Below are 25,106 nucleotides of genomic sequence, written 5' to 3'. Positions count from 1 at the left end.
GCACAGCTCGAGTTTAGTAATTATCGAGTATAGGGACAATGGCTGTCAGAAAGACATGGTTAAAAAGACTGCAAAGTGTTCAGGATGTGGAGTGGGTTTGAAAGTGGACCCAAGCGTAGAAGAGGCTGACGTGAAGTGTAGGCAATGTGAGGTCGAGGAAAAAATGGAGAAAATGATGGTTGCCCAAAGTGAACTGCTGGTGAGAATCGATGAGCTCGAGACTGCGTTGGCGACAGAGCAAGAGAAAACGATGGCAATGGGAGAAAGACTGAAGTCCACCGAGGAAGCACTAGCGAAGCTGAACAAAGAATCGGCCTACGGAGAGAACACTAGAGAATCAGCAACCAGAACGGTGGAGAAGGAAGAGCTAGCAAGTTTGGAAAAAACAGGTTTAGCCGGTTCAACTGTCGCAAGGCCCAGTTTCAGCGAGGTAGTGGTGGGGCTGGGAGGGGACAAAGCAGCCGGCGTCACAGGTGCAAGTAGCCCCCAGGTGCAGGACGCTCCAGCTGAAAAGTCACAGCACGTGATAATCGCCGGGGACTCGAATCTAAATCGATGCACAGAAGCCATCAAAGAGAGGGTAAGAGGTGACAAGAGGGTTGCAGTAGGGGCTTTCCCAGGACGCAAGCTTCAAGAAGTCACGAGGCAAGCGAGCGCAAAACTCAAAACTACAGCTGATAGACAAAACCTCGTGATAATTTCAGGCGGTTTAAACGATGTCTTAAATTAAGATACAACAGGACTAGCAGCCACACTGGCTAAAGGCGTCGATGACATGCGCGCCACTTCTCCTAAGGTACAGGTAGTCATATGCACTATACCGGAAGTACCGGTGCGTGATAGCAACCTGCAAAGAGCGGTTGTCAACGCAAACCAAGAGATATGACGGATGAGTCGAGAGAAAGGCTTTGAGGTGGTGGAAATAAACAGAGAGGTGCATAGGCGGGGTGGTTTTCAACGAGACAGAATTCACTTCGATGGGCGGCTAGGTCATGAGGTGGGTTGGTGACTTGCAGGACACGCAGTAGCTTTTTTGGGGGGCAAGCGAGCCCTTCGGGGTGCAGGATAGCTATTAACGAGGAAAACAACCAGAGAGACTCTTCGACAGGTGTTATGAACAGATACGATTCCAAAGTGGCACCAATGTCTAAGGTAGGTAGAGTCCAGGGCATAAATAGACGTAGCCACGAGCGCCGAGCCCATGCAGGCATAGGGTATATTAACATGCAGGGTGGTAGGAACAGGCTGAAGTGGGAAGAGATAGAAGAACAGCTAAGGGAAGAGAGGCCGATGGTATACGGTTTTGTAGAAACACATCTCAGGGACATGGAACAACCTCCGAACAATACGCGTGGGAATATTGTAATAGAACAGAAGGCAGCAGAAAGGGAGGTGGTATTGGGGCATTCATTCATAAAAGTACAGACTGGCAAAGGGTCAAGCAGAAGTGCAAGGAACATTTATGGCTAAAAGGGAAAGTGGCAGGTCAAATGACACTCCTTGGTTTCGTGTACTTGTGGACGAGAGCAAAGGCCAGAGAGAAAAACCAGGCAATGGTAGAGTGTATATCAAAGGACATTCAGGAGTTAGGAAGAGAGTGCGAGATAATTATACTAGGAGACATGAAAACGCACATAAAAGATATAGATGGGTATACTGACCCGACAGGCAAAATGATCATGGATATGTGTAAAGGCTTGATTTGATCATTTGCAACAGTACCGAGAAGTGTGAAGGGCAAATAACATGGGAGGTAGGAAGGCTGAAGTCGACGATAGATTATGCACTGATGTCACATAGGATGTATGATAAGCTCAGGGGAATGCACATAGATGAAGGTGGCTCCAGAAGTCTGGGTAGTGATCACACACGTATCAAGCTAAGTTTTGGAAGAGCAGTGAAAGTGGGAAGGGACAAGATGAACAACTACAGGAAAATTTTTATTCAGAAAGGCAAATTGAAATAGCCACTAAACAAATTGAGAAAGTAATCACGGAGGATAATAAGACAGTGTGGACATACAAGAATCTAATTAGACTCTTTGAGCTAGAGCTAGCTAAGACGCGTAACAAGTCACCCCAGAAAAGAAGACACAAACCCAAAAGTTGGTGGGATGAGGAAGTTAAGAGAGCCATAGCAAAACGTCAGGAAGCCTCTAGGGAACACAGACATGCTAAGCAGCGGGGTGAACCGACAGATGATGTTGAAAGAAAATGGGAAACCTTTCTAAGCTGTAGAAGGGCTGCATCCCTTCTGATCAATGAAAAGATTAGAAGAAAGGGAGCTCAGTGGCTGGCAGAAGTACATAAAAAAGATAGAAAGGCAGCTGCGAAATTTTGGAACCATCTAAACACCCTAAGAAATGAGACGAGCCTAGAGCAGAGTTTTATAACTACAGCCCAAGGTGCCAGGATAGAAAGGGACGAAGCTATTGAATATATAAGAACAAGGGTGACAGAAAAATTTCAACAAAGAAGTACTTTATGCACCACAACAGACAAGGACGAATCAAGTGGTGCAATGGCTCCATTTTCACAACGAGAGTGGGACAGGGCTAAGAAAAGGGTTCCTAGTAGTACATCAACAGGCCCAGATGGCATTCCAATTAGGCTGATAAAGACATTAGGTCCGAAGTCTAAGCAGGCTTTGAGAGAGGCAGTGAGCACAATAATAATTGATGGTGAAGTTCCCGATGGATGGAAACTTAGCAGGATGAGCATGATCTATAAAGGAAAGGGGGACAAAGCTGACATAAACAACTACCGTCCTATAACAGTGACATCAGTGCTCTACAGGCTGGCGATGCAGATTATAAAGGAAAGACTGCAGGCATGGATAGAAGATGATAGGGTGCTGGGGGAACTGCAGAATGGGTTTCGGAAACACAGGAGGTTGGAAGACAATCTGTTCTCACTGACGCAGTGCATCGAAATAGCAGAAAAGGAACACAGGCCCCTGTGGCTAGCATTCTTGGATATCAAGGGAGCGTACGATAGCGTGGTTCAAGAGGAATTGTGGGGAATACTGGACACACTAGGCGTGAAACATGTAGTCACTAATCTTTTAAAGGGTATCTATAAAGGTTACAAGGTAGTTATAAAGTCGGAAAAACAGGTATCCAAGCCTTCAGAGGTAAAACGGGGGCTTAGGCAGGGGTGCCCCCTGTCACCCTTATTATTCATGATGTACCTACAAGGACTAGAGGCAAAATTAGAGGGAAGTGGACTGGGCTTCCACCTCTCTTTAGTCAAACAAGGAAAACTTATTGATCAGGCACTACCAGCATTATTGTACGCAAATGATATAGTGCTAATGGCCAACAACAAGGAAGATTTGCGGAGATTAATGGACATCTGCGGTAATGAGGGAGATAGGTTAGATTTTAGATTCAGTAAGGAAAAATCAGCAGTCATGATTTTTAATGACAACGAAAGTAGTGAGCTTAGGATACAGGAGGTCACGCTAGAGATAACGGATAAATACAAATACCTTGGCGTATGAATAAGCAATGGGACCGAGTACCTGAGGGAACACGAGATATACGTGACGACTAAAAGTAACAGGAATGCAGCAGTGATAAAAAATAGGGCACTGTGGAATTACAATTGGTATAATGTTGTGAGAGGAATTTGGAAAGGGGTATTGGTTCCTGGGCTGACGTTCGGCAATGCGGTCTTGTGCATGAGATCAGAAGTTCAAGCAAGATTAGAAATTAAGCAACGTGGAATAGGTAGGCTTGCTTTAGGAGCTCACGGGAATACACCAAATCAGGGAGTAGAAGGTGATATGGGATGGACATCATTTGAGGGCAGGGAAGCTAGCAGCAAGATAAAATTTGAGAAGCGATTGAGAGAAATGAAGGAGGAGCGTTGGGCTAGGAAGGTTTTCAGCTACTTGTGCATGAAGATTGTCGATACAAAATGGAGGAAGCGAACCAGGAAGTTGACTGGTAAATACTTAGAAAACAGCAGGTGGCCAAACCAAAAAGAACTATCGGTTAAGAAGAAAGTGAAGGAAACGGAGACTGACATGTGGAAAAGGGGCATGATTAAGATGTCCGCACTAGAAATCTATCGAACTTTTAAGGAGGAAATTGCCAAGGAAAGGATCTATGATAATACTCGGGGTAGTTCTCTACTGTTTGAGGCAAGGACGGGAGTACTGCGAACCAAGACATATCGGGCCAAATACGAAGGGGTAGACACAGTATGAAGTGCGTGTGGAGAGGAAGAAGAAACTGCCGAACACTTGATAATGTTCTGTAAAGAGCTTCACCCTATAGATCAAGATGATGGCGCAGAGTTTTTCAAAGCACTGGGGTTTAGGGACCGGGAGGGGAAAATAGACTTTAAGCAAGTAGACTTAACTAGAAGGAGGTTATCTGATTGGTGGCTAAAGTCAAGGCACGAGTGAAAATTAAACTCTTCACTGCAAAGTACGAATCCTCAAACTCCCTTTTTAAGGAAAAAATAAATAAATATAGTTATGAGTTCATTAAGTATTACGGCTTGGTGGTGCTAGCCACCACCCGATCTAAAGGGTACAGCCATATCAATCCATCCATCCATCCGTGGGCATTCTAAGCATCGTTTGGGGGTATCCGCCTTCGTGAACTCTGATAAGCTTTAGTAATTATTCCGTTCATTATTGTGCGACCATTGATAAACTGAGGTTTTCTTAAGCATCAGATACAATATATTTACGTGTGCGCATGTTGTGGTATTGATACAAAACGTAAAAAAAGTGTAAGAAAGCCTACTTGTAACCTGTGCCACTCAGGTCAGTCGAAATCAATCGCTATATAAGCTGGTGCGCTTTCATAGAAGGGTGTGAGTAAACACATCGAGGTGTGAGCCGTTGATGCGAATGGGTAATTGTGCTCTTGTTGCGTACTTGTTAGCGTATACGCTAGTGTACTTGTTGCGTACTATATGCGAACTATGCGATCATGAGTGCATGTGTAGCGATATGTATTGCATCAGCACATATTAGGCTTTCGGTGTTCGTAAGTAATCCTGAATGGGTTGATGCGTAAACATTCCACAAGGGAGCCGTGATAGTGGGTAATGACAACGTACGTCGCAGCAGTCGACTTTTTTTCGTTTTGTTTAGTCCATCCAGATGGCGCCACCTACCACCTACTTTATTGCTATGACGCTCTCACACCTCCAGCTACTTATATAACGTTGAACATCTATCTATCAAAGCTGCACTACGGATTCGGAATGGTTTCGCTGCGATCGAGTGTACGGTTATGAGGCACATCTCGTGACCTGCGGACAAGTAAACGCATGGATAACGTCGCTACACTATGTGAATCTGCGAGAAATAAATACAGCAAGCCTAGCATGCGCTCTTCAGGTGAGCGCTCTGCGGAATCCGTGTCTTTCGGAGTGAACGTGGCTTCGCTGACCGAACGAAACGTACTTGCTCCGTCGTTCTCTTTCGCGATGTGTTCACCGCCACAGGTTCTTCTGCTCGTTTTTATAACCATTTCGTTCAATATCAAGCTCAGCGGGACCGTTTTTTGTAACTTTCAGTGCCGTGTACTCCTTACCAGTCGAGAATCGTTGCATTTGCTAAGCCTACTCGCTTCTCCGGGGGGCAGCCATGTTGATTTTCATAAGGAGGAACGTGTTTCTCCGTGGATGAGGGAGCAACGTTTCTCTATTTAAATACGAACATTGGGGACATCGCCATTCCTCCCTAAATGGAGAGAACGTCACTCCATTTTTTTTAAGAGTGCGTATAACGCTTGGTTGTCGACAGGGGCGCTTAAGCCATTTGTGAGTGTATCTGGGAATTTTAGCTTGGCATGAGATTTTGACAAGCATCTCCTCTCCTTTGTTAAACACTATTTTACTGTGTAAATAAAGAAAGCAATGCTCAGTTTTTTTTCTTTTCACATTGGCTAAACTGAATCAGTTCAAAGAGCTTTTAATTGTGCGTGTTGACGTATGTTGGTTTTTGCTTGTTGGTTCATCAAGTTTTGTGTTATCTTTATGTTCCTTCGTGTCCTAATATTAATAACGAAGAAACGAACTTGCCGTTCTGTTCTTGCAGAGCCTTTTTATTCCACCCTTTGCTTTTTCACACCTTTTGTTGCTATTCCTATACATACTCGCCTATACATTTAATTCGACTCATGATGGAAGATTTTCAACCACTGTATTATGCACACTTATTACTTACATTGAACTTTTAACTGTTAAAGAAATATATGATGACATTGTATTGCTGCTGCACCTAAAAATCTGTACATTAGAGACTTTTTTTCTACTGGATGCTACATAAGAATGCACTAGACCAGGCGAAATGTGAAATTTTTATTGCTTTTATGCGATGAAATGGTAAGTGAAAAAGTAATGATTGAACAAAGATGCGGTGTGCGTAAGATTCAAAGAATATTTTATTTCTTGTTGTCCGTGGATCCACGCAGCCTTGGGCTTGTAAGGCCACGAAAAATATCATCACCAGTGTCTGTCATGAAGCTGCACTGCTTTAAATGATATGTTTGCGACGCATTCCCAGAATGTAAATTTGGTTTTTTGTTTATCTTGACTTTGTATCTGTAGCCCTAACGAAAAATAAAGGGGTATGATATCTTAGATACGCGACATTATAAGGTGACAAATACAATTATGAGATCCATTTTACGAAACAAATGTACAGCTGGCTTGACTACGTCGCTTAGAGTGCTGTTCATTCAAAAGGAGGGGGCTATTATTTCGAGTTATAAAATGTAGCATTTAGCCAATTTTTTGTAGCTCCAAAATAAAACCGACTGTGCCTATGATTAGCACTATGTGAAGTGTGCAACTGCTAATTGGACAATGAAAATGGAAACATACCAATTTGTTCATCTAGAGGTATTGAGGGCCTTTGTAATGAGTGGTTTCATTCGAATATAATCGAAGGTTGGTCACTTCTGCAATATTTTAAAAATAGACTATACCACTCGGCGTTTAACACATAGGAAGGAGCTTTTCAATCGCCTTTTATACCTGTGATAGGGTAGGAAGCTGGGCAAATTTTTTTATCTTTATGATAAAAAGCAGCATCAAAATACGGTAACGCGACACAGAAAAAAGATAAGTCGGGCGCTTACCAAGAACTATCGTCTTTATTACTCAAGGAGCAAACAAATATGATTTGTCTTTGGCTTGGAAAAGTTGGAAAAGGTGTATAAGAAGCTCCAACTTAAGCAAACTATATGCCAGTGGTCAGCTACTTAATATCATATACCTCTAACAAGGCGCGAGCAGACCGCCTTAGCCCAAGTTGAGCGTTTACTCACTGGCTGTCCCATAGCTCATCTGGTTTCGCTGTCACCGTTAACATTTCAACCAAAATGGTTTGTTTATTCAGTAATAATAAACGTCAGTCATCGGGATGCAGTTCTATGAATAAGCGTGAACGTAGATGCACCCACGTCAAGCTGTGTTATAGCAGTCAAACACATAGAGACATTGCACCCGCTCTTTGACGATGGGATAAGCCATGTTTTTTAGTGTTTATTTGAAAATAAATTCTCGTGGGATGCATCTACAGACATCAGCCCAAACGCGCCTTCAAGTGACCGAAAAAAATTTTCACAACCTCACGCACCATTATGAGTTGTCGCGATGATGCCAGGCAGAAATATATACAAAATAGCCACTCGCAAGCAACAAACGTCGCTACAGAGTGGAGTGGCCGTGAAAGTACCGCGACATTTAGCGTGAACGCGTGTCGAGGAGCTAGTCGTGTATAGCCAGGAGGCGGCACCGCCCCCCCCCCCCAAACTTTTTCACCTTGGCACAAAGTGTTTGAAATGACCAATTAAATTGGCCACCCCCTCTTACATCAAGGAGCACTCCCCTCCCTATTTCAGAGAGAAATGACTGCCATCTCCCATGCGAAAAGATTACACCACTTGACGAAGTTGCGGTACATTAGCAGTCTAAACAAGCTTATAAAAGCATGTGGTAACCTAAAGCACGGGCATGTTGTTTTTTGCCAGCTTATTTCCTAGACCTTGAAGCGTTTGGTTTTCCACTCTACGCAAGGTAAAAAACGAAAATAAAACTTTTGTGCGAATAAAAAAGAAGTGCAATATTTTTGATGAGCAGTAAATTAATAGTTTAAAAATTGAAAATCACCGCGCTTGCTAGAAGGGCATGCTTTGTAAGTCCCAAAACTCACAGTAGGAAGTGACGCCGCTTTAGAACTTCTGCACTGAACGGCATGACGTCATAAATTTGGACAGCGTCAACAAGGGTTTACGTGGTTACTAGCCAGTGTACAAGAAATGAACCAACCTGTCAGGTGGCCGTAAAAATAACATAACAAATATCAAAAAATTGGTTCAGTGATTGTTAATAAAGTACGATAAACATGTCGTATTTTAACAGGAATACCATCTGGTTGAATCCAGTCCTCTCAAGTAGAGGTCTTAAATACAATAGGTCTCTGACGATTGTCCAAATTAAATAAACATTTATTTCATTTTTTGACTGCTCACTGACTTTTTTTTGTAACAAATGTGAGAAATGTACATTGAAATTCACATTGTCACGCTCAGAGGTTTCGGTGCTGAATTTAAAATTGCCCTCTAATCTTGATTTTGACACCTAATTTTTAAGTCATTAGTGGGAAAGCAAAGTCATCAAATTTCTCAGCGTTTACTTTATCAATCAGACCGATTTGTTCTTTCACTTTGAGGTGCTTTTAACTAGGCCTCAGTTGTACTGACACTGCGTAAAATAAAGTACTAAAATCATAGACAGCTTACCTTGTCTAGTACTTTGCATCGAGTAACTTCTCGCTATTTTCTTGAACGTACTTCCCAGCGCAACTGTTTAGGCAGGTATAGTAGGAGGCAAAGTTATTTCGCGTTCCTCCACAACCCCTGTACCAGAACAGGTTGCACGTCTTTGTGTCATTGTCGTACAAGAACCGGAAGGTGCCGAAACGGCCCTTGCAGTAATACCCTTCGCTGGGTAGCATGCTGCATGGGTCAACATCGGGTCCAGATGGCTCTTCTGTAGAAATAAGAAGAAACGGAGCTTACCCACGTGAGGCACCGCTTGCATCAAATGTGTGATGTGTATTACGGTAGTCGCTTAACTCATTGCGAGCCAGTAAACGCGTTGATACTGTCAGTGTAGCTCACCTGTTAAACCACTAACCACCGCCTTGCGCAAAGCGCGCTCGAAGGTTTGGGAATATTGCTCACTTTTTTTTTAGAACCTTCAAAAATTATTTCGTGCAATAACGCAAACACTTAAATTGCAAAGGAAACAACGTGGTCACCAAAGGTATAGTGGTGGAATCTCCGATGTCAAATGAATAAATGCAAACGCCCTCTACCGTTATATGATAAACAGAAAGCGATTACTGTCATCGACAATAATCTTTTTGGTGTCATTTCCCGGAGACCTATTTCTGCCAATAAAATGTTTCAGCTCCCGGCTGCCATTTCCTTTTCTTTTTACCACGACAACCACATCACATCTGCTGCGCATAACTGCTTTTCTCTATCACTGCGGATCTATAATAAGTGTAAAAAAATAACTCCATGTTAAGATGAGTAATTTCTTTGTTCTCTTTCTGTGTGCCAGGCCCTTCCTTGTCTTTTTGTGTCCCTCTTATGCGCGTATTGTGGTGAGTTTCTTTCATGGTAGTGCCACAGTCGTTGTAAAAGCAAGCATGCAGCCGAATTTAGAGGTATGTTTCTTCTCTTTCATGGCGTTGATGATGCACTAGCCGCATAACTCAAATGCCTCCTTGAATCTGAACTTTGCGAATAGTATATGTCATTGAAGTTCCACAAAATATTCACTACAGTAAACTGCGGTTTGGTGATCATTCAGCCGCAAACTTCTGAAGTTTTACGAATCGCAAAACTCCTCACAGGGCACATCTATCGAAATCCGAACTTTGTATTGGCCGAAATCTCGAGTGTACGCTTACTGTGGCACCATTTATTGACCAAAAAGCAAATTAATAAACACTCAAGACTGCTCCAGCACTGCTTGTGGCGTTGAGTACCTTGCGAAAAGCCTACGTATGGCGAGTGCTGCGGCTATCAATTCTTGCGCCTCTCCAAGCTGGCTCGACAACCTGCAGGCCCCGCATATCCAGGCAGGAGCAAGTTCGCGTGTGTGGACGCAGTTTCACAACTGTTATGATTGATGAACTCTGGCTAAGCCGCCGAAAGAATGATGGGTAATACAAAGATTTTTTTTAATTTCTTCGTGTTTAAATCTTCCAACTCCACAGTGAAAGTATTTATTATTGTGTTTTGGCTTTATTCTTTTTGAGAATAAAAAAGCTTGCTCTTTGCGAACTGAGTCAGCTCACTTCGATTGCTCATACTAACAGGCTGAAGAAGATGAAGTGAGACGGCTGAAGTTTTGCTAAATTTCATTTCGCGACAAAGCATCCGGAGGCCACAGGGAGCCAAAAAAAAGGAAGCTTAGAGAAAGCAATGTAGAACACTAAGTTTCCATGCTGGCTGAAACTCTACGCATGGTAGCTCCCACGGGTACTCGCCCTAGATTCTTCTGAAGCTATTATGCAACTACATGGCACGCAGCAGGCCATGGGTTGGCCTAGTTGCGCTGAGTCATGCACGGGCCCGGCCACCAGCGAAATGTTCGTGGGTCGCGTGCTTGAAATTTTTGTCTCAAAGTATAGCCAGCAGTAACCAATTAACGTTTACTATTTTGACGTCACACATGAACTCGGTAGTAGCGTATGGGTGCATCGCTTACATGAGAGTGTAACGATGTACTTGCTAGAGATACCTTAGCAACGGACTCATGGAAGCAAAAAAAAAAGAGAATATTTTCAGGATAACATATGTGGCGCATGTATTTGGCAACTCTCAACTCTTCTTGATCCCCTTACCTTTCATGCACGTTTCTTGGCAGTCACGCATTGTAGGGAAGTTATTTCCGTAGTACGTGCATTGTGAAGTTCGCACGCAGATCCTTGTCCTCGGGTCGTAGTAATACACGGGGTAAGTGCCGAACTCGCACTTGGAAATCGGGCGAGGAGCTCTGCATACTGATTCTGAAACATTGAAAACGATAAGTTACTAAAGAATTTAATGGGACCAGACAAAAAACGTATCCAATCAAGCGAGTGAATAGTTGTAAAATTACAAAAATTAATAAGCAAATGGCTATGCACCATAAGGTGTTCGTTCTGTTGAACAATACGCAAACACTATAGTTATTTTGCACACGAGCAGCGTAAAACACGCTTGGGTTAGTGCAAACGAAGCCATATTCCGGCCTTTCAATCTATAGTCGTTTCACACAGGTCTCCTTTTCGTGTCCCGACTGTTTCGGACACATGGACATTAACCCCATTATCCCCTGTTTACAAGGCCACACTTGTCAAGAGACTCTAAGAGACTCTGCAATACTCTTTTTATTTATTTCTCAAGAGCACGCATAGTTTCAACTACTCCAGCCAGTTCAGAAGGCCCACGACGCCGCGGTGAAGCTTGGCCTTCCCGTTTAAATGTTGAAGCGGTCATGGTATTTCTCAATGGTAATTGGAAATGACTTCTTCAGGACCTCGATAAAGTTTAGTTCCTACCCATATACCTTCCTGCCACAGCTACCACTATCACCACGTTTCCGTGAGATAAATCATTGTTTTTTCACAGTAAACGAAATAAAATGTTGGTCATCGTAACCGGATTTGGTCATCATAACTTTGGTCGTTGCCGATTTGGAAGCAACCGTTGCAGATTTGGTCGCAAAGAAAGCGACTCCGCTTGGCAAGCACGGCTTTTAGAATACTCCGGGACCTATGATGTATAAAACGCAATGGGAACCTTGGTTGCGCGGAATGCAGGTATGCAGGCAGGTGAAAAAACTTCTTTTTATCCGTAGACGACGCTCAGTTTAACAGCAGCTTGGTTGAACCACGTTTTTCAGACATCCTGTACAGGATATTCATTATGAACTGTGACAAATAAGGAACTGCAATGAGCGTGCGATCGTGCGTCATAATTGACGGTATACGTTACGTAGCTTCCAGCAAAACAGCACTAATTTTTGCAGTACGTTGACTACTATCGTCCACAAACTAAGCAGAACCTAACGTGACATTGCTTTCGCTACACAGCTAGTCCCATCACAATAGTGCTAACTTTTGCAGTAAGATCATTATTGTACCATCTACAGACTGCGCAGAAACTTAGGTTACAATGCTACACTCACATAGCTTTTCTCATCAAAAGAGCATTTACTTTTGCAGTAGAGTGACTACTACCATCAACAGGCAAACAGAACATCACGTGACATAGCTCTATTGACATAGGTTGTCCCACCGAAAAAGTGCTAATTACTGCGGCAAGGCTACTGACTATGGAGGACCTTGCGGCACATAGCTCAAGTTCACTCATTAGGTTCTTGTCTCATTAGACTTGTCTCAATAAGTTCGCACTAATATTTGCATTAAGATGACTACTATCTTCTACAGACTATGCAGCACCATGCATCGAGTGAGAGGGGTGGTTAACAAATACTCACTTGTGCGACAGCTGTAGTCACATTCCCTTTTCGAACTGAATGGGGCTAACGGATTGCACGTCGATACACATCGCTTATAGAAAGGATTGTACTGCCAGTGTGATTGCCAACAGTAGCCAGCCGGCATTACAAGCGAACTTGTGAGGCATCTGCTGTCTGAAGAGAAAGAAAGAGGAAACAAAAACAGTCACATGAGATCAGAATTAATTGTTGCAGAATAAAATACTCAGAACAAAAACTAGCCGCACAATTATAAAGTTTTGAGGCAGAATAATAAAATTAAGACTAGATATATAGGAAGACGTTAATACCAGGAAAGTAACCCCAACGTTAAAGAAGAGAAAAATATTTTGAAGGTGTTGTTCCTTTTTATTTCAAGTGCCCAGAGAAGTACATAAGGTGAAGTTTCCTTCACCAGAGCTGCTGTTTTAGTTGGGGGTAACTTATGATTTGGCGTAGAAAAATTAGCATCACGAAACGACTCGTGTTCTTGTCATTCTCTAAACTATGAGCTGCTGAAGCTATCGGTAACTTAACCTATTGGTAACGTGGTGTAAAAACACCTCAGCTAAGTATGCGCCCCAGGAATCGGCCAAGCCGTACCTTCGTGCACAGCTGGTGCAATAGTGCAAAGAATAAGAACAGGTGTGAAAAAGCGAAAAAGATAGGAAGAAGGTGGATGCGATAGAGATACAGACAAAAAAATTGGAGAACGATAAATGAACATAGCAGGAGTGAATGATTGATTGATTGAATAATTGATTGATTGATTGATTATTATGTGGGGTTTGACGTCCCGAAACCACCATACGATTATGAGAGATAATGTAGGGGAGGCCTCCAGAATTTTCGACCTGCTGGGGCTCTTTCACGTGCACCCGAATCTGAGCACACGGGCCTATATCATTTTTTCTTGCATCGTAAATGCAGCTGCCACAGACGTAAAATAGGCTAACAAGACAGAGTGAGCAACAAATAAATATAAAAAACAGATGCATAAAATTACAAAAAACACAGATAAATACAAGAAAGAGAAAAAGAGGACAGAAAGAAATACTCAAAATAAACATCAAGTAAAGCTGCCCAGCTGTGTTCTTCCTTCAAGATTTGCGGCACCATTGCGAATGTGCCGTAATATTTTTGTTGAGATAAAGCAAATTAGCAGTTAACTGCACTTCACTCTTAAAGTCATGAGCTGCTTCAACAACATGCGTGTCATCTTTGATAGATTTCCTATTTTTTCCTGGTGCTGTTAGCGTACGGGAAGCAAGACGGCGTCAGGCAAATGTATGCCTCTAGTTGTGTCTCTTGAAAAAGTTTTCTTCTACTAAGGAAATAACAAATATCAGATACAAAGAATGAAAGAAAAGCTATTAGTAGTTGAGCACAATAAATGCACAAGTTCGCGTTTTCACTTAACTGTGCCGACATTATGGCTGGTTGTCGGACATTTTACGGCTGAGGAACTTACATGCAGTGTGCAAACTGATTTGTTAGTCTCCGATATTCAAAGGTGTATAGTCCAGCATTGATTTAGTCAGTTTCTCGCTGAGCATTATTTTCACCTGCTTATAACTTACGGAATTACTTATGCTCCCTTTTTGTTTGTGGTGCTGGTAGAATGTTTGGACTGCAGATAATATGTGCTGATGAAATTTTAGCCTCAAGCGTGTGATGAGTGCAAACGTATTTTCTTGCACTCCAACCATTCTTCACAGAAATGCCTAAAATAGATTACCTGGGGAATGAGTGGTATGAGCATTTTTGAAAGGGACTGGTAAACGATTGCAGTAACTCCTCTGATCCATCATCACAAGTCAACGATGAAACAGAAGCTAATACACATAATTGGTCGAATCACACACAATATCCACATGACTACAGATTTACATTATCAAAGTGCACCATCGGTCTCGATGGAAGTCCTCGAAACTATCTTGAATCATTAAAACTTTGGCCGATGAGCAAAACGTGTGTCACATTCCTTTCTTTCTTGGTCCGAACAATTTTTTGTTTGGTAATATTTACTATCATAAAAAGACGTGCTTGATATTGCGATAATTAGGCAGAAAACTTATGGGCATGAATGGGACAACGTCTTGCCGCGACGAGTGATAAAACATGTGCTGCAACAAGGAGAAGTTTATTGACTTCAAACCAAGGATAAAGTACATGACAAAAACATCGAGCTTCACGACTACAAAGGGTGCATGTACAATCAGGAAAGCACCACTACCGAGGTACAATGTATGTAGGGGAACGTACCCCTCTATTTACTGTACAGCGCGTGGTGCTCCAGCAGGCTTAATCATGCACGGTGGTAGGTCTTCTCAACACGCGGTTGGAACAAGTAGCGACTTAGCGCTGTACAACTCTAGGTATTATTTCTTTTTTGTCGCCTGAAACAATGCTGCTTTCGTACACGGTAAGTGCATGCCCGGAAGTATAAAAGAGGCCTTGAGGCGGGGGGGGGCAGGGGGGGGTACAAGGGAGTGGGGGGGGGGTCTTGTCTCCCCCCAAATAAGGCATCAGCAACAATCTGCGCGTAAAAAACTGACTGAAGGCGCCAATCAAATAAGAAGGCGCTATACAAAAATTAACTCAAGTGTCGACCAGAAGACTTTGCCCGAGTCAATTACAAATAACAACGACAATGGGGTGATGAAATGAAAAAGGTGATACAGATATACATACATACAATGTAGCGCATTTGCGTTGTATCAGATGCCTTCATGAGATGTTGAAAGGAATCACTTTACAAACTACAGTAATTCGAAGGCTAGTCGACGTAGTTGGGGTTTTCGCGAGAAGGCTTTCGTTCACTGGTCACTGAAGAACCATCAGTTAATATTTTACAATATTACTACCCCTTCGCAGGTAACATTCTGCAAGCAATTGATAAAAAAATGTTCAAGACTCCGGCGATTAGAACGGTTGGTGTTCTATCCACTTGAGGTTTTTATTAGTTATCTTTTGTGTTCCACAGTTTTCCCACTCTTTATATACCATTACTACTGTGTTATAGCACTGTTTTCTATATTTACACAGCGCTAGACAACGAGTAGTTACGACTTAACTACAGAAGAAAGGACAATGACAGAAAGAGCTCTCGTAGTCTTGCACTGTGCGAATATGTTGATTCCCAATCACCAACTAGCCCAAGATTTTGTCTTATCAACTGTTTTCCTATTATGAGTGCTCCTGCGTATTATTTAGTATACTCGTGGGATAATTCTGCGTGATTAATTAATTGGTGCAGCAAGCGTACTCAGATGACTTATTTTCATGACGTCACTTTTTCTTTCTGTCTTCACGACAATCCTGTATTGAGGGGCAAATAGACAAATCAAAGCAATTCATAAAAACAGAACTACGGGGATTGCCTGAATAAAATTTGCGGAAAGTGTGGTGAGTGACGTGACATCGAAACACTCATTTGAGTTGTTATGAATTCGAAAACGTTAAAGAGGTGGTTTCACAGAAATTCTCGGGCCAGCATAGACATCGTTGGTTGTGAGTGAAAAATCATCTTATGCAAATAACATGAAGCTAAAAAACTCAAGAGCAGGGTGGTGACTGAACCAGGGTTCAATGGGTCCGAGTGGCGATCAAACCCGAGCCTTTCGTGTGGCAAGCGGAAGCTCTACAACCAGCAACGACTCTGCTTGTCAAAATAGCGAAAAAAAACTTCGTGTTTGAAAATGCAGTGAACGTAGCTTTCATGCTTCACGAACACACTCCTCTTGTACACATGCTTCACAATACATGAAATATTGCCGTAATAATGCGTAGTACAAGCGTCCATTGCCGACAACCATTAGAATATGTGTTATTTTAATGGCTCCACGGTTGAAAGCTGATACCCCACTAGAAAAGGCACACACGCTACTGCGCCTATTCTCGTAAGGCCACATATAGTGGGTGCAAAGCAAATTATAGGTGGTTTTATGCACTAAGTGTTTAAAATACTCACTAGGAACAGAGTGTCGCTATTGCGTTCAACTCCAAAGCCCGAAGCTTTAGGGTTTCCTACCTCTCTTCTTCATACAACAGAAAAAACCATTGCTGAGATGAATCAAGTGATGTCCACAGAAATTAGTGTCACGCTACTGTCAGAGGAATAGAAACGCTTTGCCATGGAGTATCTGTCGTTTCGCTTGGCGTTCGCGTTGAGCAGTACGCAATATAAGCCGCTTATTGTTTGCAGCAACTGGTTCTAAACACTGGTTTCAGCGATACCTGTCTTCAATGTGTTTCTGACTTTTGATGCTTTAGCGTACAATTCCGCCTGCTTTTTGTTCATATTTTTTGGAGCACACTAGTTATAGACTCTTGGGAAAGTCTCTATATTGTTGTACATATAACGTGGTTCTTTCAGATAGTATATTACGCTTAAAGTTTTACTTTTAAAAAAGCTTGAAGAATGCTTACAGCCTAATTTTCTTAAGCATGCACTTTATAGTGAGACTAATTTGAATTTCACGAAGTTGTTGTTTTGTGACCTTTATGGTATTTATCTAAATGAATTCAATACCTTTTTTGTACATAGATTACGCTTTTCTGGCGTATTTCTGACGCATGATTAGCCGCTCAGTATTAGAGGTGCCCAAATACGATTCCCTTTGGAGTATCTACGTCATCTATTATCTTCAAGTCTGGTGCAGAGTTCCAAGTATTAAAACTAAAGTAGTTCAATGAGTTCTAAGCTATGTTGTTATCATAACTAAAAAAGCCATCCTGCACTTGCAGAGAAAACTGCAGCAGGTGTTTTTGCACTACGGGCGTGCGCACGGACCAATAACCTATTGTCCCTGAAAGTTTTAGAGATCACTTGTTTGGGCGAATAAGAAACATCTGTGTCTGCTTGCATGCGCGCACAGCAGATATTGTATGTTTGACTTTCCTTTGTGCTCGCAAATGTTTACCGCATGGCAGAAAATGCGGGCTTCGCTGACGTCATTACTTCATTCACTGATACTACGTAAGTGTCATAGAGCTAGAATTTTTTACGAAAGTCAGCAACTGCAGAGCTATACTGCGTGAACAAATAACCATAATCAATGGTGTTTAACATTCCAAAACCAGCATAAAGAAAGCGGCTGTATAGTGGAGGAATGCGGAGATTTAGTTTTCCTGGGGTACTATAACGTACGGCTAACCACACGAATACACGAGTAAAGTGAGTTTGCTAATGTCATATTTGTGAACGCGCCGGCATCATCAGCTTGAGGTACCTTCGCGCAATGGTTGTATGTACAGCGCCGCTCCTGTATTCGATAAAATTGCTGTTGTGGTGTACCGGGGAAGTTGGTGCCACTCAACTATGACTACCGCATCCGAATGAGCAGGATGCCCGAATGAAAGACGGGTGTGATGGTTAGTGACAATGTTCGGGCGATGAAAACGGTCTTTTGCTGCACCGATTCTAATGCCCCTGAGACTGCTAAAGTCTCGGTAGTTTGTGACATTACCACAGTCGTAATAGGCCTTATATCTTTGCCCGCTTGTTCAACTCCTTTGAGGAACTCGGAGGCTGTGATAGGGAAACTGTGGACCAACTCTTATGAGAGCAGAACTGAGCTGCTTCGCGACTTATGCACGCTGCCCTCGAGTGAGCATGTGCCTGATAGGAGACGAAGAATACAGTAATATAGTCACGGCCATGAACTTGCGTGGCGACACCGACAGAGAACGCCATGCTTTTGGCCTCAGTGGTCGTAACTTCTGGGGCCCGGTATTCAAAGGGTTACGCAAGAAGACCTTCCCCCGCCATCGCGACGTGGTCCACTCCCTAATGCGTATACTAAATCTTCTAAACACAGTCCACTCTCGTGCTACTCAGCCCTCTTTTTTGCACTTATTGTGCATCTAGCTTCCATTTATTTTACTCATAGGAGAATTTTGTGTCAGTCAATGAATAGATTGTACTGAAAGTCTAGTCATCTGATTTATAAACACGTGCCCAGATATGTTTCCTCGCAGGCAACTCGGAGGACTTCTAATATTGTTGTACAGCTAACGTGTTTTTCCAGAAAAAAATATTACCCTTGAAATTTCAATACTAAGAAAGCCTGTCAGCGTGTATATTACAGGAATTACCGTCTTACAGCACCCTCAACTTCTTGTTTTAAACATCAGAAATGGCTGAGTACCCCTGGTAATAAAAACTTTATTCTTTAGCTAAAGGCCGACACTGCTGAGATGGAGCAAACCGATGTTGTGTCCGTTTGCAGTATGATACCTGATAGCTCTGCTGTCTGTTTTCTCGTATCAAATATCTCAGCACATGGTTCGGACATAAAATTATACGTGTCCTTAGGTACTTGTGGCAACGTATGTCTGATTGGATATAAAATATTTCCCTTGAGTCAAATGAGTAAAGTGCAACACGTGCAAAGTAACCCAAACTTGCTAACAGTGCCCTAAAAAACTGGCATAGGCAGAACCAGCATTGCGTCTGATGCTCTCATTCGTAAGAAATGCATAAACACAGCTTATAGCTTTCTGCTTTACTTTCGTGGGCCAGCATTGTTAATGCTACTGCAGCGGAACTTCATTTAAAGCGGAACTTCGTCAGCAGCTGCTTTTGATTCACTTGCACTGGCAGTTTTTGTCACATTTTTTCGGCTTCTCTTTTCGTACGTAGTACACGTACCTGACAAGGTTTTGAATTTCTTACGCTCTGCTTCAACAGCTAAGATACATGCAACTGTGGAAAAGTGCGCATCCGGTCCGAGAGACGTCAGATGGTGTTCACGTTAAAGCGGCTTGCAGCCGTCATTGCGGGGAAGCCAGAGGTGCATTCCTGTCAACGCCTGGTCACTGGCGACAATCAGCATGTTGTACTATAACTGTTTGGCGAACAACTCTTGGCTAGAAACGTGTTATGGTGTGAAGGCAACCAGCATGCCCAGAAAACAAGGACTGACACTGCACCCGTGTTTGTCAGTTCGTGTCTTCACTTTGTGCACGTATTTCTCGCACCATATCAGTTTTTTCTCAATCAATGAACTATCTAGCTTCACAACAATATCTCTCGACAGATCGGGGCTGTTCCGAGCCACCATCTCTGTAATCATTGCAGGAAGCACGCATACTGTATGCTTCCTGCAGCATGCTGCGCGAATGTCATCTGCTCCCGTGTTCACGCATTTTGTGCCTCCACGAGATTGGCTCACCCTTCCGTGCTACACCAGAACGGTCAGACGATGTTTTGCTTCGACTCTTTTGAGGCCCCAGTACCTCTGCTCCGCATAGTACGCCCACAACTGATCCGAGAGGAAGTGCAGCAACAAGCCCTGTTGCCCATCTGCCACAATGCCTGATCGACACAGAAAATAAAAAACAGCCCACTACGCCTTTCTCCTGTATCACGAGGACTCTTGTATCACTAGGCAATGCGTGGTCACGCGCGCTGCACTGCTGCGGCCATGCCGCAGTCCTCAGAGCTGGTGTATTAAGAGAAACGGGCAGATTGTGGAGACAGTGGAGAACCAGATGAGTTCTTCTGACTCGGATGGCGTTGCAAACCTTGCCACGAGCATAAATATTGCGGAGAAGGTTGGGAGAGGATCGATACATAGAGTGATAAGAAAAAAATTCTGTGGCTTGAATCACTCATGCCTGCGAATGCGTAGCAAGAGTTACGCTGAATCTTACAGTTCAGCTTGGTACTCTGTACGGTGACGCTTGCCAACGTGTGTGGCTAGTTGCAACTCTGTCTACTAAGCTTACTGCCTACTCGCAGTTTCGCTTCAACGATGAATTCTGGTTTCTTTCAGCCTTTAGGATTCACTTTCCATATCTACCACAAATCCCATCGATCGACCTCTTCTGTATAATGATATACAATGCCCACTCCTCATTTGCTGTCGTAACATGGTTTCGCCACGTCTTCCTCTCTGGTCATGCCAGATGGCGCGGTGAGTTGCGCTGTCAGATGCGGTGGTTGGTTGGTAAAGACTCAGCTCACGGTGCAGCCACCAGCTGCAGTGAATAGTTGATAATACGGTCAATGAAGCTCTCGCTACACAAGAAGCATGCTGATCAAATATGTAGAAAACGTTACGGGATCCTAAGTAATATTCAAAGGGACATTATGTGACTGTCTGCGTCTTTCATGAAGATTCTGTACTCTTGTATCATTCGACGAAAATCGGTTTTACCTATGGGCCGATGCTACACAAATTTCCTAGTCATTCACTTGTCGCTTGTCGTGATCATACCAAACCAAACTGAAGCCACTTTTCTCAGCTTCAATATTCAATGATGAACGTGAAGAGTGGTGACTTTTCTGGCCCATCTTTATGAATGAATAAAGCATCCTTTAAAAAGTTACCAATATAGCTCGAAAAGAAAAACAACAAATTGATATATATATCTATATATATATATATATATATATATATATATAAATATATATATAAATATATATATATATATATATATATACGTATATATATATATATATATATATATATATCAAGAGTTAGAGATGACATATTGGAAGGTGGGTTAACTACATACCCTAGACGTAGGGAGAAGGAAATAAGGGAGTAAAAAGACAAAGGGAAGGAGATACACATTGCACACCTCACAGGCAGTCGCTCATTGATGTTGCCCTCAAGAACATTAGAGGGAGCAGTATAGCTTCCTAGGCTGATGTACTACTAGAACATGCACCCAAGATCCTTTCCTGTCTGAAGGGACGATCATCCAGTCTCCTCAAGGCAAAACAGAAAGTCCTGTGGTCTATACAACGTCATTACAGTGGTACAACTCCCGGCCAAGAGTTTCTAAATGTTGCAGCTTTCCCAGTTATCGTACTGGGAAATCCTACTGGGAATCCTACAGTAATCCTACTGGGATGAGTGTGCCATACCAATGCGACCACTGAGTGAGTTGGTATACACTTCTACAAATCAGTGTAGCTTAAGTTGTTTTTTTATATGGCCCATCGTCTTTTTTGCCGGACTCATCTCGAGCATTTTGCTTAGAGTCATACATATTTTTGATAGTTCAATGATACTTGAGAAGTTGCCACTCATTCGAAGTACATTTACTTCCTTTTGTTAGGTTGTGTGGTGATTGCTGTGCAAGTTGTCTGTCCACTACTCGTTGATTTGTAATGTAAGCTAGCGAATGAAAAAAATTCGATGAAGTCACCACAGGAAGCTTCCAACATAAGCGATGTACTGTGCTGCCATAAGTGGGAGCACTCGGCTTTCTAACATGGTAACTGATCTTGAATTGGGGCCCCGACGGAAGCAATAAATTCGCATTTATCTGAAGCGACCCGAATGCACTTCGCCAAGCATGCTCTAACTAAAAATGATCGTGATAGTTGGGGAAATTATGTAAATTCCACACGCTTTGCTGATTGTTCCTGGATGGTATTGGGAGAATAAACAATAAAAATATTTTTCGATCATGTGCTATTCCACGCAATGTGCGCTGGAGTTGAAGCCTATTTACTCACTTACTCGAAAAGAAATATTTACTCCACTTATTCCAAAAGAAAAAAACAGAAAAACGTAGCTGGATGGCTGTGCCCAGCCCTGAATACATTTCCACGCATCCCGAAAAAGCAGTGCGATGTGTCTCTGAATAGTCGCAGTCTTCACAGTCAACTCCAGGACATCCAAAGGACCGACGATATTGCGATAAAACTCAACGTCTGCTTCTATTCAAGGCAGAGCCAAAAACCTGATGTGGGGAGGGAGCACTGGCTTAACTAAGTATCAGTCACTCAGGACTCTTTTAAAGTTTTGTCATGTCATCCCTCAATCCAGGGGCATAGGAGAAAAGTAGAAAAAAAATTAAACTAAAAATTTCATACAGAAGTCAGCCACTGGGCGTTCTTCATAAAGGAGAAGGCACTTTCATATCTTGACGCCTTCCTAGTAAATTACTGCCATATTCAAATCAAACGAATCTTGAAGAGCCTCGTTCAATTGCAAAGCAACGCGTGAGAATGTTGAAACGTATAAGTGAATTAGGCTTATTTGTTGCTTCCTTTACCGCGTAGCAGGTTAACAGTGTTCTAGTCTCCTAGTCAGATGAATGGGAAGTCCAGCGTCAAATGTCATACACACACACACACACACACACACACACACACACACATACACACATACACACACACACACACACACACACACACACACAGAAAAAGAACCGCAAGATTCTGCCAAGAACATCTTTCCTCCTGCAAGTAGTTTTGTCATTGGCGCGGCTGACTTGTTTAATTTAAAGAGACCAGCAAGAACAATCCAATCTGACCTGGTGCATTATGCTTGCTAAAAAAACAGGGCTGAAATAACAGGCCAAATTGACTCATTACCGATACCGTCCACTTGTGGTTCTCTATACTTGGCGCAACTGTTACCCTCTCCTCTTACCGAAGCTCCTTCAAAATATGTGTGGGTAAATCTTGCGGACATTTTGCACGTGGATTATCAAAAACCATTGCGCACATCATAAGTCCATAAAAGGTTCAGGACAAAGTGCGACCTAATTCTGTGAAAAACCTCAGAAAAAAAAACTCGTATAGCACCTACCGTGTGGGGAGTAGCTCGTGGCCGCGCAAGTTCCGAAGAGGAAGGCCGACAGTAAAAATACACAAGATTTCATTGTCTCCTCTTACCGCTTGTGTTCAGCACGCACTTTGGTCGTTGCCCCACTTATAACCACCGAGTGATCGTAATTTGGAGTTAGGTAAGCTGGTGTCAAACATGGACACCCTGGAACGCCCCAAGCAGACTGCGTGAGGTTTTCGAGGTGCTTTAGCTATGCAGTGTTCATACGCGTACGTTATAGAAACTGCAATTGTCCATAATATTCACGGCTTTTTTTCTTCGGCAGCACATTGTTCATTGTTTCTGCATATTCTATCAAAAGGAAAAAATATCTCATAGCCAAGAAACGCTTTGTAAAGTTTTCTTGATTTCTAAAGAGGAGAAAACATAATTATATTTCTGGACAAGTAAAGCCGTGAGCTAAATGAGAATGCCTTTTTAAGGCCACAGAAGCTAAACGCAGTTGCGAACCCGCAACACTAATGTTGCAACATAAATTAATCTTTTACAATACGCTGCATCACATTTATACATGGTTGCGCGGAATGAAATCCCGGCTGTGGTGGCTGAATTTTCGAAGGAGGCGAAAATGCTGTAGGCCCGCGGGCTTAGATTTGGGTGCATGTTAAAGAACCCCAGGAGGTCAAAATTTCCAGAGCCTTCCACTTGGGTGTCTCATAACTATATGGTGATTTTGAGACATTATCAAACAATCAAACAATCAATCCAACAATCATTCATATATATGTACAACCTTTTACTGAGGAATAATAAGATTATCGTCTTATCCATGATAAAAAAAATCAAGAAAGATGTAACTACAATATTTATTAAAAATTTCTGTCTCCGAATGAGTGTCGCACCCAGGCTGTCTGCGTGGCAAGCATGTATTTTACTATGCTGTCATTCCTCTATTTTAAAATGAAGGTGAAATAACTCGTGCTTTGCGAAAACAGTGGCTTTGTATAAAGGCTTCAGAGTACAGCATATACTATCACCGGAAATTGCCTGGAATAAGCGTGATTGCCTTGAGGTGTCCGAAAAATTGATTATCACTACTGCTGTGTGTTTTGAAGGCAACCACAAAAGGCACACACGTTACCTCGCGTACTCCATTAGCCCTTTCCTTTTATGGTGTCGTAAAAAAGGACATGAAAAAATATTACTGCCAATTGTGACAACATTAGCTCAGAAATCGAAAGAAGTGTCTGAGGTATCCTCGGTATGCTTGAAAAAACAAAAGTGGTAGTTTTAGGGGCGAAGCTCCTTATGGCGTGGCTTGTGCGTCCCTCGTAGTACGTAACCACGAGTTGCACATACCCGAAATAGCGGTCCTTACGATTTTGACCTCCAAGGTGGTTCCGGTGAGAGATTTCTTCTGTGCGTTGTTGAACAATAAAAGATAGTGCTCATTGCATATGTTAACGGCTGCTAAGGGGGAATGAGAGACAAGAGCATTCGGCCTTTAGGTAACGCGCACGCTGCGATCCCCATTAGCAGCTATTGGCATGTACATTGAGCACGATCTGACAAGAACGGGTTGCTACGTTATACTCGCTGGGTGTAACCTCCTTGGTTTTAGAAAGGTTTAGCGAGCGTTGGGCCGCATAGCCATGAATACAGTGAACTAGTATATACCATGAACTCGAGGTGGTTAAAGGTGGGAAGTAAACCCGAAGCACAAGCCGTAAGAAAGTGTGCATGTGCCACCTCCCGTTTAGTCCTTGAAATGTCCGCTGGATGGCGGTGCTTCTATATGGAGAATATATGATGAAAAGATGCGAGATGGTGGTACTTAGAGTGCTGAATAGATGGACGAAAGGACACACAGACGGATGCATGGATGGACGCATGAACGGACGCAGGCGCAGATGCAAGGACGAACGCAGGGACGGGCGCACGAACAGACGCACGCACGGACGGGTGGATGGATGCATGGACGGTTACACAGACGTACGCAGGAACGGACGGAAGCAAGAACGAATGGACGGACGAA

The 25,106-nt window shown here is 42.8% G+C and overlaps 1 protein-coding gene across 1 annotated transcript; it reads right to left on the bottom strand.

Annotated features, from left to right (window-relative positions):
• Positions 1-6,391: 6,391 nt before the first annotated feature.
• Positions 6,392-23,325, bottom strand: LOC119164436 (carboxypeptidase inhibitor SmCI). Its single transcript, XM_037416625.2, has 5 exons — positions 23,093-23,325; positions 12,534-12,689; positions 10,894-11,058; positions 8,774-9,023; positions 6,392-6,577 (listed from the first exon to the last, which is right to left on the bottom strand). The coding sequence occupies exons 1-4, from the start codon at positions 23,163-23,165 to the stop codon at positions 8,779-8,781; spliced, it is 639 nt and encodes a 212-aa protein (XP_037272522.2). The 5' UTR covers positions 23,166-23,325; the 3' UTR covers positions 6,392-6,577; positions 8,774-8,778.
• Positions 23,326-25,106: the final 1,781 nt, after the last annotated feature.

This window comes from Rhipicephalus microplus, chromosome 8, assembly GCF_043290135.1.
Source record: "Rhipicephalus microplus isolate Deutch F79 chromosome 8, USDA_Rmic, whole genome shotgun sequence".
Lineage (NCBI taxonomy): Eukaryota > Metazoa > Arthropoda > Arachnida > Ixodida > Ixodidae > Rhipicephalus > Rhipicephalus microplus.
This window is presented reverse-complemented; position numbering and strand designations above follow the sequence as displayed.

Bases quoted from the DNA above. Each gene is read 5' to 3' on its own strand.
- LOC119164436 (XM_037416625.2), bottom strand. From the start codon at position 23,165: ATGAAATCTTGTGTATTTTTACTGTCGGCCTTCCTCTTCGGAACTTGC. The intron at 11,059-12,533 runs GTGAGTATTTGT...TCAATGTTTCAG, and splicing joins TGACTACAGCTGTCGCACAA to AATCAGTATGCAGAGCTCCT. The intron at 9,024-10,893 runs GTAAGGGGATCA...TTATTTCTACAG, and splicing joins CCAAGAAACGTGCATGAAAG to AAGAGCCATCTGGACCCGAT.